The following is a 13,861-nucleotide window of genomic DNA, read 5'->3' on the forward strand; positions in this document are numbered from 1 at the left end:
AAATGATTGAAGTTTACATTATACTAATTACCATCAGATAAACATTTAAAATCAATAAAAATGTACGTGCATGATTTTCCTCGGTGTGGAGAGCGCATGCAACAATACAGGTTCCAGTGAATGGAGGTGTGTTCCAAGAAAGGTGACTGACTGGGTTGAATATTGCTAAGTTCAGAATGTATAATATTTACGTGTGATGCTATAGACAGAGGTGCGTGGTTAGTTCTGTGCCGGGGTTGAGGTGGCTGAAGGGGTCTGGCTGGTTTGGATTGAGCCACATACCGGTGATTGCTGGATGGCTGCATGCTAGGTAGCCTGATGAGCTGTTGGATCAACGTGTTGTTGGCTGATGGTGTAGGACTGTGTAGAAGCTGCAGAGCTGTAGAGGACAGTTTAGTGATATATATCATATCAGGCCACAAGCTAGTTAGCATGGCATGCTGTTAACAGGCTAGTAACAACAGCTGGGCCCGGCACCTGCACAGATCAAATGTAGACGCAGAGCTGGGTCATACCACCTATTTTTATTTGTGTGAGAGTGGGAGTTTAAGGCACTTTAAAGGTATTTTAGGTCAGGGCTGGAGAATGGTGTCACCTGTCATGGGATCCACCAGATTTATGATGGCACAGCCCGATACCCACTACAGAGCCTAGTGATCAAACATCATTTAACGTGTATTGGGCTTCCAGAGCAACACTCACCCAACACTTTTCACTGTGCATTACTAACTACGCCTGAGTGACATCACTCTCACTTGTTTTCGATTGGAGGATGTATTGCAGTTGTTTACTGTGTGACAGCCTGAACCAGTCCCCTGTTCTTACTGGGAGTGTACATACTGCTGATCACTGACAGCCTTTTATATAGAGCTTTTTACAGAGGAAATTGTGACATGTCACAATAAAATGAATGATGGCCGAATTCCATTTAGCTGCTTCAGTTTCAGGGTCCTTCAGGGTATTTTGTATGCTGGCTCACTGTCGCACTGCCAGCGGCTTAGTGGGACACTTGATTGGAACAGAGCCACTTTTAATGTTATTAGTAACACCTGTTCCTTCTATTACATGTCTCCGGGGATCAGATGGGATGGAGGACTGTACTGAAATTCACTGACCTCTAATAATTGGGTTTTTCATTATCTCTTATCTCTGAGAGGCTCATTTGTGAGGAGTGAATGGCAATTTTTGTAATTTTGGTGTTCTCCTATCCTTCCTATTGGGATGTTAGTTTTTGTGGAGAATATTTAAAAATGTATCACTTTGTGTTAAAGACAAGGCATTTAAACACATAGATGCATTTTACTCTAATGTCCTTTGCATTAATATAACCTGCGAGTCCCAGGGTTTAATGGATGCTTTATTTTTCAGCATAAAACTACAACTCTAGTCTCTCCCCTGAGTAGGCCTGTACCAACCATAATCATTATTTAGTCCAAAGGGTCAAACTGAGGCAATGCTCTACTTGCCATTGCAGCTCAGTATTATCTAAAGCTGTGGTTCAACACCACCATCTTGTGGATGAAAATGTTAAGGTATTGGCTGTTGGAGATACTGAGTATTACAGACAACCTTCGAAATGCATTGAGATCTTTTTGTAACAAATTGAGCCTATATTCAGGCTATTAAAAAGGCTTTTTATTTGTGACCATGTACTTGAGAGCCTGGAATCTTATTCTCTGAACCACACCCTTGTAATGGGTGATGGTATGTGGGTTTCTTTTCTTCTTTGAAATTACTTTTTTCCCTCTCCAAGAGCAACAGTGGGTGTTCTTTGTACCATTGTTTTCAGTAAGTCAAAGGGCATGGCTCCAGGAAAAGCTATGTCAGTGTGTTTGTGAGTCAGTCTGTCCACTTTGGTCCAGACTGAAATGTCTCAACAGCTTTTTTGATGAATTGCCATGAAATTTTGTCAAGTAATTATCAGTTCCTCAAATATGAATCAACTTCCATGGCTTCAACTAAAGGACAAAAATTTTAACTTAAATAATTCATTTAAACAGATAAATAATAATGTCTCTATGGAGAACCTTTCCAAACCCAGTACATGCAGAACTTATGACAATGATGATTACCATCAACCTCAGCTATATTCTGTATTTAGTGCAAATTAGAACATGTTAGCATGTCAACACACCAAGATGGTGAAGATGGTAAACACATTAAAATGTAGTTTATTTATAACAGCTCATATTTTTAAGTTTTGTGAAACAGTCACAATGCTGTCTTGACTTTCTATCTTCTTTGGTTGCTTTCCTACATTAAATTATGTAAATGTGCTGAGTGCATGCATTCCTGCAGTAATGTCAATCAAAATGCCGTTAGTGTGGCTGGTTGGAAGGATTTCAAGACTTTTTTATGACTAATCAAGATCAGGTTTGGTGATGCTGCTTTAGTGCTAGCTCACACAACATATTTAAGAAAATTTAATTAATTCCCTTTGGCTCCATTAAATACAAAGCTTTCCAAAAATGTAAGAAAACTTACTTACTGTTGTACAGATTTATTTTGAAGCAGCATCACATTGCAAACAATGGTTAACCATTTCCACTTAGATGCAACATACTTTCAAGGTCCCACTACAATGTCAGCAGAGCAAAGCAAACATTTCTCTTAAAATGCAGAAGAAAAAAAGAAAATCTCTACTAAATGTGAAGAAAGCCCACACCCAGAAAAAAAAATCCCCATGATGTTAATGTTGTAAAGAGCGGAGGTACAGTATTTACAGAACACAAGATTAAAAGCAGACTACTGTACAACTCTTTGCTACATTTACATTCTCACACAGATAGGCTTAATTTCCAGAGAAAAATAAATACACATCTGATTTTCTATTACACAACCTTTTGCATGTCTTAACCCTATTAAAATAATTTTGTAATCATAAAAATCTGAAACAGTATATATACACATATATTTGATGCAGGTGTGTTTCTTACAACACACACATGCTGTTTTGCATTCTCTCACACTTGGACCGCTTTCGTTCTGAGCCACACATTTGGTCTCTCTTTACATGCGTGTTTTTATAATAATGAGGCTTTTCTACAGCGTTCCTCATTTGAACTTGTTTACTGGGTTTCCAATGAGCTCTGGGCATTGCTCTTCGCCTTTTGCAATCCTGTCGCACTTTTGGAACAGGTCGTAGTTGATCTTGTCAGTTAGGATGCTGTCCTGCTTATACTGCGGGTGCTTTGCGACAAATTCCCTCATCCACTTGGCCATGGTCATCAGTTCTCCTGTTTCATATGAGCAAAATGAAGAGTTACGCTCAGACATGACTCTGCATGAAGAGAAAATCTGCTTCTGGCTTAGGAGAACATTAAGTCTTGTCCTTTACTGCATATTTACCTGAGGCACGTTTCTTGATGAGCTTCAGATAATTCAAAATCGTGCACCTGGTGTCCACATCAACTTCCATGTTTTCCAGATAGCAGTTAAGGATTGGGATAAGCCCTTGAAAAACTCCCTCCTAGTGGTTAAAAAAAAAAAAAAAGGAGAAAACACAAGTAATTGTTAGATGGCTAACAAGATGGAGAGCATACAGCCCTAGCAGCTCTGTTAGACTCAACCGAGGCACAACTGGAATTTGAGCTGAATGCTCACAAGGCAAGGTTCACAGAAGCATTACAGTCACATAATTTAAAAAGCTTAGCTTTACTTAGACTTAACTGCAATGGGGACTTTGCAGCCATTTTGCCAACAGTGTGTTTGGCATTTCTGTAATTCTTTTCACCAAATGGAAAAATATCATTACTTTAAGAAGTTCATAATATCTTGGAATTACACCACAATTGTCAGCAATCCATCCAGTAGTTGTTGTGATATTTCAGTCTGGACCAAAGTGTTGGACCAACCACCTGACTGACATCATCATCCACTGAGCCACACTGCTGGCATGGCTCAAAAGTCATAAGCCATCAAGAACAAGCATAATAATCACCTTTCCATTGATGATTGTGTCGATGCTCATCAGTGTGTACTCCTCATTAGCACCATCAGTGTCCAAACCGTTCTGAGCAGAAGGGGTACCATCAAGGACCGGGTTGCAGCCTATTGGTGGACAAAACAAATGTGTCTGTTACTCCTATCTCATGTATTTACCATTAGCATCAAGCTTAAGTCGCACTTTTTGTTTTACCCACCTTTGAAGATATCCTTTCGGAAGTAAAACATGCCCTCCTGGACTGCATTTCTCTTCTGTGCAACCTTCATGTTTTCATCAACCTAATGAAAGACGGCAGTTTTTTTGTATCAGAGCACTGTGTACAAAAACTGAAGAACATAACAGGGACCCAGATGTCCTACTTCAGTCGTCAAGTTTCTCTTCATGTAATCAGTAGAACTGTGTAGCTGCTTTTACCTTTGATAAAGGAATAAGGAAGTCCAGTTTGTAAGACAAGATCACTCTGGTGAGCAGGACAACAAAGACCACGTATGCAGCGTTTTCAAAGTCAGTTAGCTGCACCTAAAAAATAAGAGCAAAAACAAAAATTTACTCACTGTCTTTTTTTAGATTACAACTGCACCCTGAAGTAAGTAGTGATGGTGCAGCTGGTAATTACCTCCATGGGGCGGAACTCAACTCTCCAGCCGATGTCGGAATTTGGAGGTGGAGGTTTAAACCTCATCGTCTGCCAGTTGGTCGACTGGAGGTTCTGCAAGACATCATGTGTTGAGTGTAAATAAGTAGTCAGATATGCTGCGGTAAAGCCTGTACGCTTGGCTTTCTTCTAAGAAGTTGCTTAAGGAATGCTGGAAATGTCACCTCGAAGTGATCAGACTCGTTTTCATCATCCAAGTGTATTTTCTCCTCGAAGACAGAGAGTGGATCTCGGATGAAGAGGTGAGCTATGTGTTGGGCCAGCAGCTTGTCAATTCCTATCAACAAAAAGCTGATTATTCATTTCTTTTCTGTGGATTTTGACTGTTAAGCTGAATATCTTTCATTTATTTTACATATTCCCGTTGATGACAGCATGGATAATATATATATTTTTTAGACATATCAGTCTCTCCATTCTCCCAGATGACAGTACCTGCACTGAGCAGCTGCTCGTAGATCTCCTTGTCTATCGTCAAATCAATGTCATTGTACTTCTCACCACAGCTGGACAGGTAGCTGTCAATGGAATCATATCTTGACTTGAAGATCCTGTATTTGTTGTTCTTCAAAGGCTGTAAGAGAAAAAGTCATTTTTCATACATTAAACTGAAAATACAAACCTCAAGCACAGAACTGTAACTGGGATGACTCGGTGGTGCTTTTTCCTTTTCCTTTAGGAAAGTTTTAAGGTGAACAAAGTCAAAGTACACTGCATGGTTCTGGACGATAATGGTATTCATCTTAGTAAACAAGCTCAAGTCATTCAAATGAAACGGCAGCACGTCCTAAATTGGACAAAATAACAAGATAACAGCCTCATCACATGCACATAAGTGTCAAAATGGATTTTTTATTTTAAAGTCGACAGTAATTCAACATCATCTAGTTATCTGTTGTGTTGGAAAAAAGTGTTGAAAAACCAGACTCGGTGGCATTAAGTGATTGTAATGAGATGTAAAACTATACAAAGCAAATTAAAAAAATGACATGCTCTTTTGACTAAAACATATTCTTGCACACTTAGGGTCTGGTTTTTCCAGTTCCACCTGCTCACCTTCAGCCCACGCTCCTCCTGTGTCCTGTCATCCACTGAGGCAGAAATAACTCCCCAGCGACAATCGATATCTGACACAAAGCCTCTGTAGAAGGGTGAGGCTGCACTCAGCGCCATCTTTAAAGAGCAAAAAAAGATTGTAAGATTAGTCAGTGAATTTGCATTTATTGAAATTATGGGTAGAAATAAAAATAAAAAAAGGTTGACAAAAGTCTGTTTCTACTTTAGTCTTTTTGTACAAAAAAAAAAACTTGCATGTTACAGCAAAGTATTGCCAAGTTCTACACACTGCTGAAGGAGAGGTCAGGTAAATAATCATATTATATGATAGGAAGTATACGCTTCATTTATCTACTCACCACAATGGGGCAGAAAGTTGCTAGTTGGTCATAGAGGTATCTTGCCTCATCAATGCTGCAAGCCTGGAATGTAACCTACAACCGCACAATAAAAATAGAGGCTGAAGTGCATTTATAACTCACTTATTGGGATTGTAAAGTTGCTGTCGCACAAAACTCAAACCGTCCCAGTTACATCACCTCATCTTCACTAAAAACAAAAGGACAGCTCAAGGCAACAAAGCCTCTGGGATGCTACATTCAGTACCTGCAGACAACAGTTGCCCATGCCAAAGCCCATGGCGTCCATATAGACGTGATCAGGCAGAGCCGCCCTCGCTGCTTCGCCATCGTCCTCAGGAAACTCCTCCACAAATGGTGATGGAGTGCACTTGTCTTTGAAGACTGAAACATGAAAATATGAACATAGTCTCATTTATTTCATTCAGTCCAAAAGACAGATGACGTGGATCAAAACCTTTAACTGCATTTGCCGCTGGAGTGATCTGCACATTACTGTAGTAGACTAGTCTGCCCACATCTACAACAGTGGATTAAGAATATTGATTAGCCAAAAGTATTTAAAAGAATAACAAATCTTATTTTTAAATATATTTTACATTTTGATGGAAGAAAAAAAAAACAAACACAAAAAACACAATAAATCAGTAACAACAAATAACAATAACTACTTCATAATTCTGTTTACGTCTTTTATGTCACCCAAACTTACTCGGCACATTAATTGCTACTTTCTCTCCTCTTCTGTGACGTATGTTTCTGGTAAGGGTGCTGAAAAAGCAAATATATGCACACACACACACACACACACAAACATAGATTTCATTTTTAATAATATCAAGTATAAGCAATGAAAGGAAAATGCATCCATGGTCTGGTCACAATCTACCAGTTCCTACAGTAAAAATAAGGTAAAAAGAAAACTTTCACAACTGCAAACTATAAATAGGTATGTGATTGTACAATAGGGTCCTTAATTATTTGCTTATTAAAAGTAATTTTTGCTGCAATATAACAGTAAACTTTCTAATTCAAAACCATATCAATGAGGCAGCCACATGCACACTGCCCTGAAGTTACAACCATGAAGACCGACCTGAATCTTGGGTGTCTGTTGATGGCTTCATCTGGAAAAAACAGTGACTTCGACACTCCCTTCTCAACAGGAGTCGGCCGGTGCTCTGGTTTGGTGAAACCGGGGCAACCTAACCTAAACAAAGGAGCAGCACATACAGCTTTGTCAGTATTTGAACATACAGTTAACACGTAACAGATACACAGATAGACTAATACAATAAAAAGAAGACAGAGTGAGTGTGTGAACACGGGCTGCAACACAACAATATTACACATCATGTTCATCAAGCATAAACAATTATATGATGCATAGAGAACAGGAATGGCATACGTTACTGTTGATTATTTTTATTTTTATATTATTCTTTTAGCTACTTTCTCAATTACTAAAACTAATTGTTTTTGTCTAAAAAAATCCAGAAAATGCAAATAATAATTTTCCTGCAAGCCTCTATATCAAACTATGGACCTGGTTTGTTTTTGTTTTGTTCTTATCTCCACTAAAAATTATTTAAGAGCATTCAAACACTTCCTCGTTGTAAACTGAGGTACCTTGGAAATGAGGTGATGGTGCAGAGAGTTTCATTCTGGTTCAGAACAGATGAGGCCTCTCGTCGTCTCTTCCCCATGTTGCCCTCCACAGTGTTGAACTCTGACATAGTCCCGCCGTACGGCTGCCCTGGAGTTCCTTCAATCATGTAGCTGCCATACTCTGGTCTCCAGAGCGTGGGGTGACTGCGGAAATTAAGAAGGTGGAAATGTTTCACTTTTAAAGGTCAGCCGGAAAGAAGGCCATCAGGGAAAGGCCCTGTTCTCAGTGTCACAATGACACTTCTGAATATATAATTTGAATAAACGCTCCCTTTATTGTATGTCAGGCATAATCTTGGCGGGACAAACGAACTCTACGTATTTGTGCTTCAGAGCGTGCTCTGTGGTGTGTGCGACAGAGGGGCAGTAATGAGGAATGCATCGGCTCTACTATTCCCACTGCCACTGGTATTTCCCCTGGGTGAAGTTGGCTCCACAGATTTAGACCGACGTCATAGGCAGCGAGCAAACATAACACGCATGAGCTTGTACAAACACATTTACACTGCCTGCAGAGAATTCTTCTTTTTTAAAGAAACGTTACTACAGCTTCAGAAAATTCAGGATGACATTCGCAGGAGGAGCTCTGATCCTTATCACTCACAGCTGCCCTCAGGCAAAAGAGCTTTATATCATCTTTACATTCTGGAAATTTTAAGAACGTATCTACAACACTTTTGTAAAAGGTTAAACCTTTTACTATTTCAACTAGCATGCTAAAAAAAAGAAAAAAAAAAGAAAAAAGGAGACGATCAGATATTGCAGAAGGGAAGTCCACATGAAATCCAAATGCAAGCAAATTTGCATGGTTAGTCAATTATTCGATCGACTGAAAATTAATCGGCATCTATTTTGAAAACTGAATCATCTTTGTGTATCTCTGTGTAGTTTTTTTTAAGCAAAAATGCCAAACAATTGTTGTTTTCAGCGTCTCAAATGTGAGCGTACTTTTATTTGTCACACTCAATCGTGAAATGAATATATTTGGTATTTGAAGACATCACCATGGGAAATTAGAACAACAATTTGTCACTATTTTATGACATTTCTGTCAAACAATTAGTCTATTAATGGATAGAACAATCAGCAGATGCACTGATAATAAAAATAATCGTTAGCTGCAGCCCTAGTTTACACCTGGCAAACTGAACCTAGATGCAGCCTGGATCTTTTATCATCTTGATCAGACCTGATTTCAAAATGTACACACCTGCCTATATATTTTTCCTATATAAAATTATTGCAGTTCGCTATATATCAAAGCAAATCCAGGCCACAAATTTGAGGAAACTCCATGGCTACATTAAAATATGCTGTACCATGAATCAAGGAAGGTGTGGCATAGTGGGAACTATCACTCTAAAATGGAAGAAGTTTGAAACCCACCAACTCTCTTCTTTTTTTTGGAGCTGATCTCAGTATTTAGAAAACCTTGGTTAGAGAGCAGACCGCTTTAACAGATCCTCTGTAGAGAGACAAAATTACATCTGCAGCCCCCTATCCAGTCTGTATAACTTAAGGCACTTAATGATTGACAGTGAGAATGAAGAACAAGCCTCTCCGGTCTACGAAGACAAAAATGTAACCTTTTGAACTGAATACCAACATCTGGCACTTATTACATCAATACTACCATTCCTACAGTGAGGCCAGTGGCAGTGCTATGATGGGGAGAGACTCCTCAGTGGCAGGAACCAACAGAGCGTACAGGAATGACCCTTGTCAGCTCTTTGAAAACATGCAAACATCTCAAACTTGTTTACTGATCCTTACTTTATGACCTGACAAAACCCGAGGGGATGTGTCTCCAGGATTGTGAACAATCCAGGTGTGACTGATAAGAGATGTTCTCTACTTGATTCAGAGGTTTAGCTGCTTCTACCGGTGCACTGACCTAGTGATCAATAGAGGGTCTTCATATGTATTTAAATGTATGGATAAGAGCATATTTGTACTTATGATAAATTTGCTTTTGCATGTCTGAAAATACACTTAACTGAAGAGAAAAAGAGAAAGAGAAAAAAACTAACTTACACTAACATACTACCTTTGCTGGGGAGGAATCAACGAGGAGAGAAATTCAAATGTTTCTATTCATAGCTTTTTTAAAATAAAGGCTTTTAAGCGCCTCAGCATTGCGGTTAAATGAGATCACACTTGTTTGTGTGGTGTACTTTCTGCATGGCAGCAAAGGCACACAGAACTTGTATGTCAACCATCGCATATTATATGACTGATGAATGACTGGTGACTTTGAAAGTCAAATTAACAGTGAGCGATACGAAGACACACAGGTCTTCAGTGCATTTGACAGGAGGCTGGTGTTGCCTTCCCCTGCAGTATTCTCCACCAATAGCTCCTAATGAACCCCTCAAAAATGAAGTAATTTCTACTTGCGGCCCCTCCTCACATTTGAAGGTATGTGAGTCACATTTTTTGATGCCTGAAGATGCAAAGCATCAAATTTTGCAGAAGAAAACAAGCAAAAATGAATATATTATTTTTGTGTATCAGATAAGTACTTTTTTGTTCTCATCGCTCCTGACCATGTGACTCCTAAGATTTAACTTGGGATAGGAGAAGCCTATTGCATTTTGTATTTGTTTGTGTTAACCACTCACGACAAAAGTGTGTGAAAGAAAAAACAATTGGCCAGTGTCCATTTTGCCCGTACGTTCGGGAAAGGAAGCATTTTCAGCAACTGTACTTGTCCTCAGCTGTCACTATTCAGGTTTACATCTTTGTACCAGGGGTATGTCAGTCAGTGGCCTCCGGAGATGAGGCCTTAACAGCCATAATAAAATACCTGTGTGGCTCTGCTGTGGCTTTCCTGATAATAAATCAAATACTCTTGGAAGTGTGCGTGTCTGATGTAATGTTGATTTAACCGTCTCACCTCTACTTTTATGATGTATGACATGTCAAACCTAGATTTAATTAAACTACAATTATTCTGAATCACTGTGAACCAATCAACACCGACAATCAAACTAATGACACATTCAAGGCTGGTATTCAAGGTGTGGCATTTACTTGAATGCAATTCAGATAAGCAATTAAGTGTTGCTATTTCTGTGAGCTGAGTGTAACAAAGGCAAAAGCATAACTTTAACCATTTATGTCTTCCAAAAAGAAAACAAAAACTTAAGGAAGGAAGAAAACGACGAGGAAACAAATCTGCAGCCATAAGACAAATAAAACAAAAAGTAAATTCAAGTAAATTGTGACATTCTTCCTTTAAATCTGTACACTTTAAAGACATCTACAACTTTCATCTGTAGTATATTCAGCTGACTGTTCAGACATGTGCTGTGGGGGAGCTTACTTACTTGGGGTTTATCTTTTCACCCTGGTCTTGGAGGGTTTCCAAAACATCTCCACCGTTCAGGACGAGTCGAACCTTCTCATCCTTGTCATCCAGTTCCACCAGCATGTACTCGACCTGAAGGCAAATAATTGAAAGCAAACAGGACACGCTATCAAACCACAGAGAAACACTGCATTACAGCCACTGCTTCATTCGAATTCAATGTAGGCCTCTAACTTCTAAACCAGGTTTTCAGTTAGACTACAGGACAAAGCTGACGTGTTTCAAGATCAGACTGGGAGGCCATCACATCAATTCCAATTCATCAGTTATGTTTCCTTGACTTTGCCTCTGCTGTCCTGTAATCCCCTGTCTGAAAGAGGGATTAATCTATAACAACAGCATTCCACATTGTTCGAAATCAAAACACTTTGTTCAAGCTGTTGCACACTGAAGTTTTATGGACTGGTGGCGGGCTAAAAAGTGGAAATGCAAACCGGTTTGAGGCTCTGAAATAATGGGGGAAAAAAAAAAAAAAAAAGTTGCAACATGTGTCAGGCGAACCCACATATGGGAGGGTCTTCCTGAATTAGTACTTTTAGAAGACAGTTACTAGGAAAATGAATGATTGGTTACACTCGGTGTGATGATAGCCATTAGTGAGAATGTGTCATAATGCTCAAAAACACAAATCTGGTTCTTTAGACTCAACTTTATTCTTATAAAAATATCTAGACTTGATATTAATAATTCAGTCTGACATTAGTCTGTAAATACGGTGTTATCCAAGTAGCTCCAAAGTTAATCACTGACTAGTATCTTCTCAATCGACTTGCATGTAGACGTTAGGGGCTGTTGTATAATGGAAAAATGTCAATGACTGCAACACAATATTTAAAGTTGCACGATTTATCAGAGTTGAATGTTTTTTTGTTGTTGCAGTGAGGGCAAAAGGAGTAAATTAGTATCAATAGAGGACCATTGTTGCATCATGCACAACCAACATGACTGACAGATCTCACATTCACAGCAGCACATTTCCACGTTGTTTCAGCTTAAAGACAAAAACAAAACAAAACAAAACGACAAAACCAAAACAACAACAACAACAAAAAACAGTTTCTTACCTCATCGCCCCATTTCAGCACATCCCTCTGACGGTCCTTCACCTTGTTGTAGATGTTGAGAAACTGGATGATGCCGTGCTTTCTGATGTGGTCAGCATACTTCTTGGTTTCCTCCCAGTTCAGCGGAGAGCCCTGTGACAGTAAACCCATCGCACAGACAGGCTGTGAAGAGTGAACCGGAGGCTGTCGTCTTCTGCTGGCTGCGTACCCTGAACCTGCACGCCGAGCGTTAGCTAGCTAGTCTGTCCACCTCGCACGGAGCTAGCATGAAGCCTCGGCGCAAACACACGGCGGGGTCTGGGTCCTCAGGGCGCTGTCAGGGAGTCCCCGGGTTGATTTCAGGGTCTCTGGGTTGCTGTTAAGCGGCGTGCCCTGTCGGTCACCTCAGCTGGGCATCCAGAGAAGCAGGCCCCTGCTCATCACTTGCTAATGACCGGTTAGCACGGCACCGCACACCCCCGGGCTGACAACGTAGCCAAAAAAAAATAATAATAAATAAAATAAAAAAATAAATAAAAAACCTTGACAAGTCAATGAGTGCTTTCCAGCCTCGGCTCCGTTAGCGAATGCGGACTGAGGCTGTTAATGTGCAGCTCTGACAGGCGAGGCGGGTCTGCAGGTCGCTGCTGCCGAACCGACGAGCTTCAACAGACGAGCGCGCTCCCGGCTCCGCACACGTGACGCCGTCAGGCGGAGCGCAGGGCGCGGTGACGTCACCGTGACTCAGCAGTCTGCGCGGCTCGGCCCCTCCCACCGAGCTGTCAATCAAGAACGGGTGGCGATGTTGCGTTCACGGCTGTCGGTGCCGTCAACGGTTTAGCCGGAGTGAGGCAGAAGAATGAGAGGACAGGCTGGAAACAAAAGTGTGATTGACATTTTTTTTTTTTTTTTTTTTTGCTATTATAAATCAACCGAGCTATTTCTCAATTAACATTTTTTTTTCATTTTCTTTCAGTTTTTCGCCAAAGACACTACTGAAAACTGTGTGGTAAATGTGTCATTGTAAACTCTCCATGGGATAAGATAAATATTTGTGAAAGAGAGACTTACTCCCCTGCTAGACCCAGGAAACTTTATTCTGTAAATACCAATATAGTGTGAAAAAACACAGCAGTTAACCATAGACGGCCTATAAAAAGGAGTTAACACTCCTTAAGAGATCTTATTAATTTAGGACACAAAACACTTTAAAATCTGTGTAAAAATCAATGATTTAAAATGTATTATATGTTTTCTTTTCTTAAGTCACATTGATTTACAAGCAAACCCCTAACCAAAGAACAGAATAAAACAATTTGAGAAAAATAAGACAGCATTGAACTGTGGTAGCACAAATCCGTCATTTGCCTTTTGTTTTCTGTAATCAAGGCCACAAAGCTATTTACTTACCTTTTCTTATCATTTCCAAACCACAGCATTAAAAATGAATGAGTCATGTTTACAACTAGTGTGTGGGATGTGCCAGTCTGAACATGACTGCAAAATCATTCGAAGAAGAAAGGAGTAATAATGACATAGCACTTTCTGTCTCTTAGAGGGTGTGTTGACTGAACTTAACACACATGGACAGAAAATCAAGTTATAGAAAAATGAGTTGCACCCAAATAATAATGTGGTTTCAGCCCCAACACTGACATTTTCTTGTTTTTTTCTGGTGTCCATTAGACTGAATGTTGCACATCCTGTATGTTAGTAATCTGTCTGAATTTGTCAAATTCACTATTCAGAGACTAAAGCTGCTCT

General features: G+C 39.8%; 1 protein-coding gene across 1 annotated transcript; it reads right to left on the reverse strand.

Moving 5' to 3' along the window:
• Nucleotides 1-2,484: 2,484 nt before the first annotated feature.
• gclc (glutamate-cysteine ligase, catalytic subunit) lies at nt 2,485-12,762 on the reverse strand. Its single transcript, XM_071480807.1, has 16 exons — nt 12,119-12,762; nt 11,014-11,126; nt 7,646-7,828; nt 7,113-7,226; nt 6,729-6,787; nt 6,264-6,400; nt 6,017-6,091; nt 5,658-5,774; nt 5,037-5,175; nt 4,766-4,878; nt 4,563-4,655; nt 4,361-4,465; nt 4,143-4,224; nt 3,941-4,050; nt 3,349-3,469; nt 2,485-3,236 (listed from the first exon to the last, which is right to left on the reverse strand). Exons 1-16 carry the CDS (start codon nt 12,266-12,268, stop codon nt 3,055-3,057), a joined length of 1,893 nt encoding a protein of 630 aa, XP_071336908.1. The 5' UTR covers nt 12,269-12,762; the 3' UTR covers nt 2,485-3,054.
• Nucleotides 12,763-13,861: the final 1,099 nt, after the last annotated feature.

This window comes from Trachinotus anak, unplaced genomic scaffold (assembly GCF_046630095.1).
Source record: "Trachinotus anak isolate AG129_WGS33_773 ecotype Australia unplaced genomic scaffold, CSIRO_AGI_Tana_v1 ptg000007l, whole genome shotgun sequence".
In the NCBI taxonomy this organism is placed as follows: domain Eukaryota; kingdom Metazoa; phylum Chordata; class Actinopteri; order Carangiformes; family Carangidae; genus Trachinotus; species Trachinotus anak.

Excerpts from the sequence above, each read along its gene's own strand:
- gclc (XM_071480807.1), bottom strand. The coding sequence starts at position 12,268 with ATGGGTTTACTGTCACAGGGCTCTCCGCTGAACTGGGAGGAAACCAAG. Across the intron at positions 7,227-7,645 it reads ACCATCACCTCATTTCCAAG|GTTAGGTTGCCCCGGTTTCA; the intron begins GTACCTCAGTTT and ends TCCTTTGTTTAG. Across the intron at positions 3,237-3,348 it reads CATCAAGAAACGTGCCTCAG|GAGAACTGATGACCATGGCC; the intron begins GTAAATATGCAG and ends CATATGAAACAG.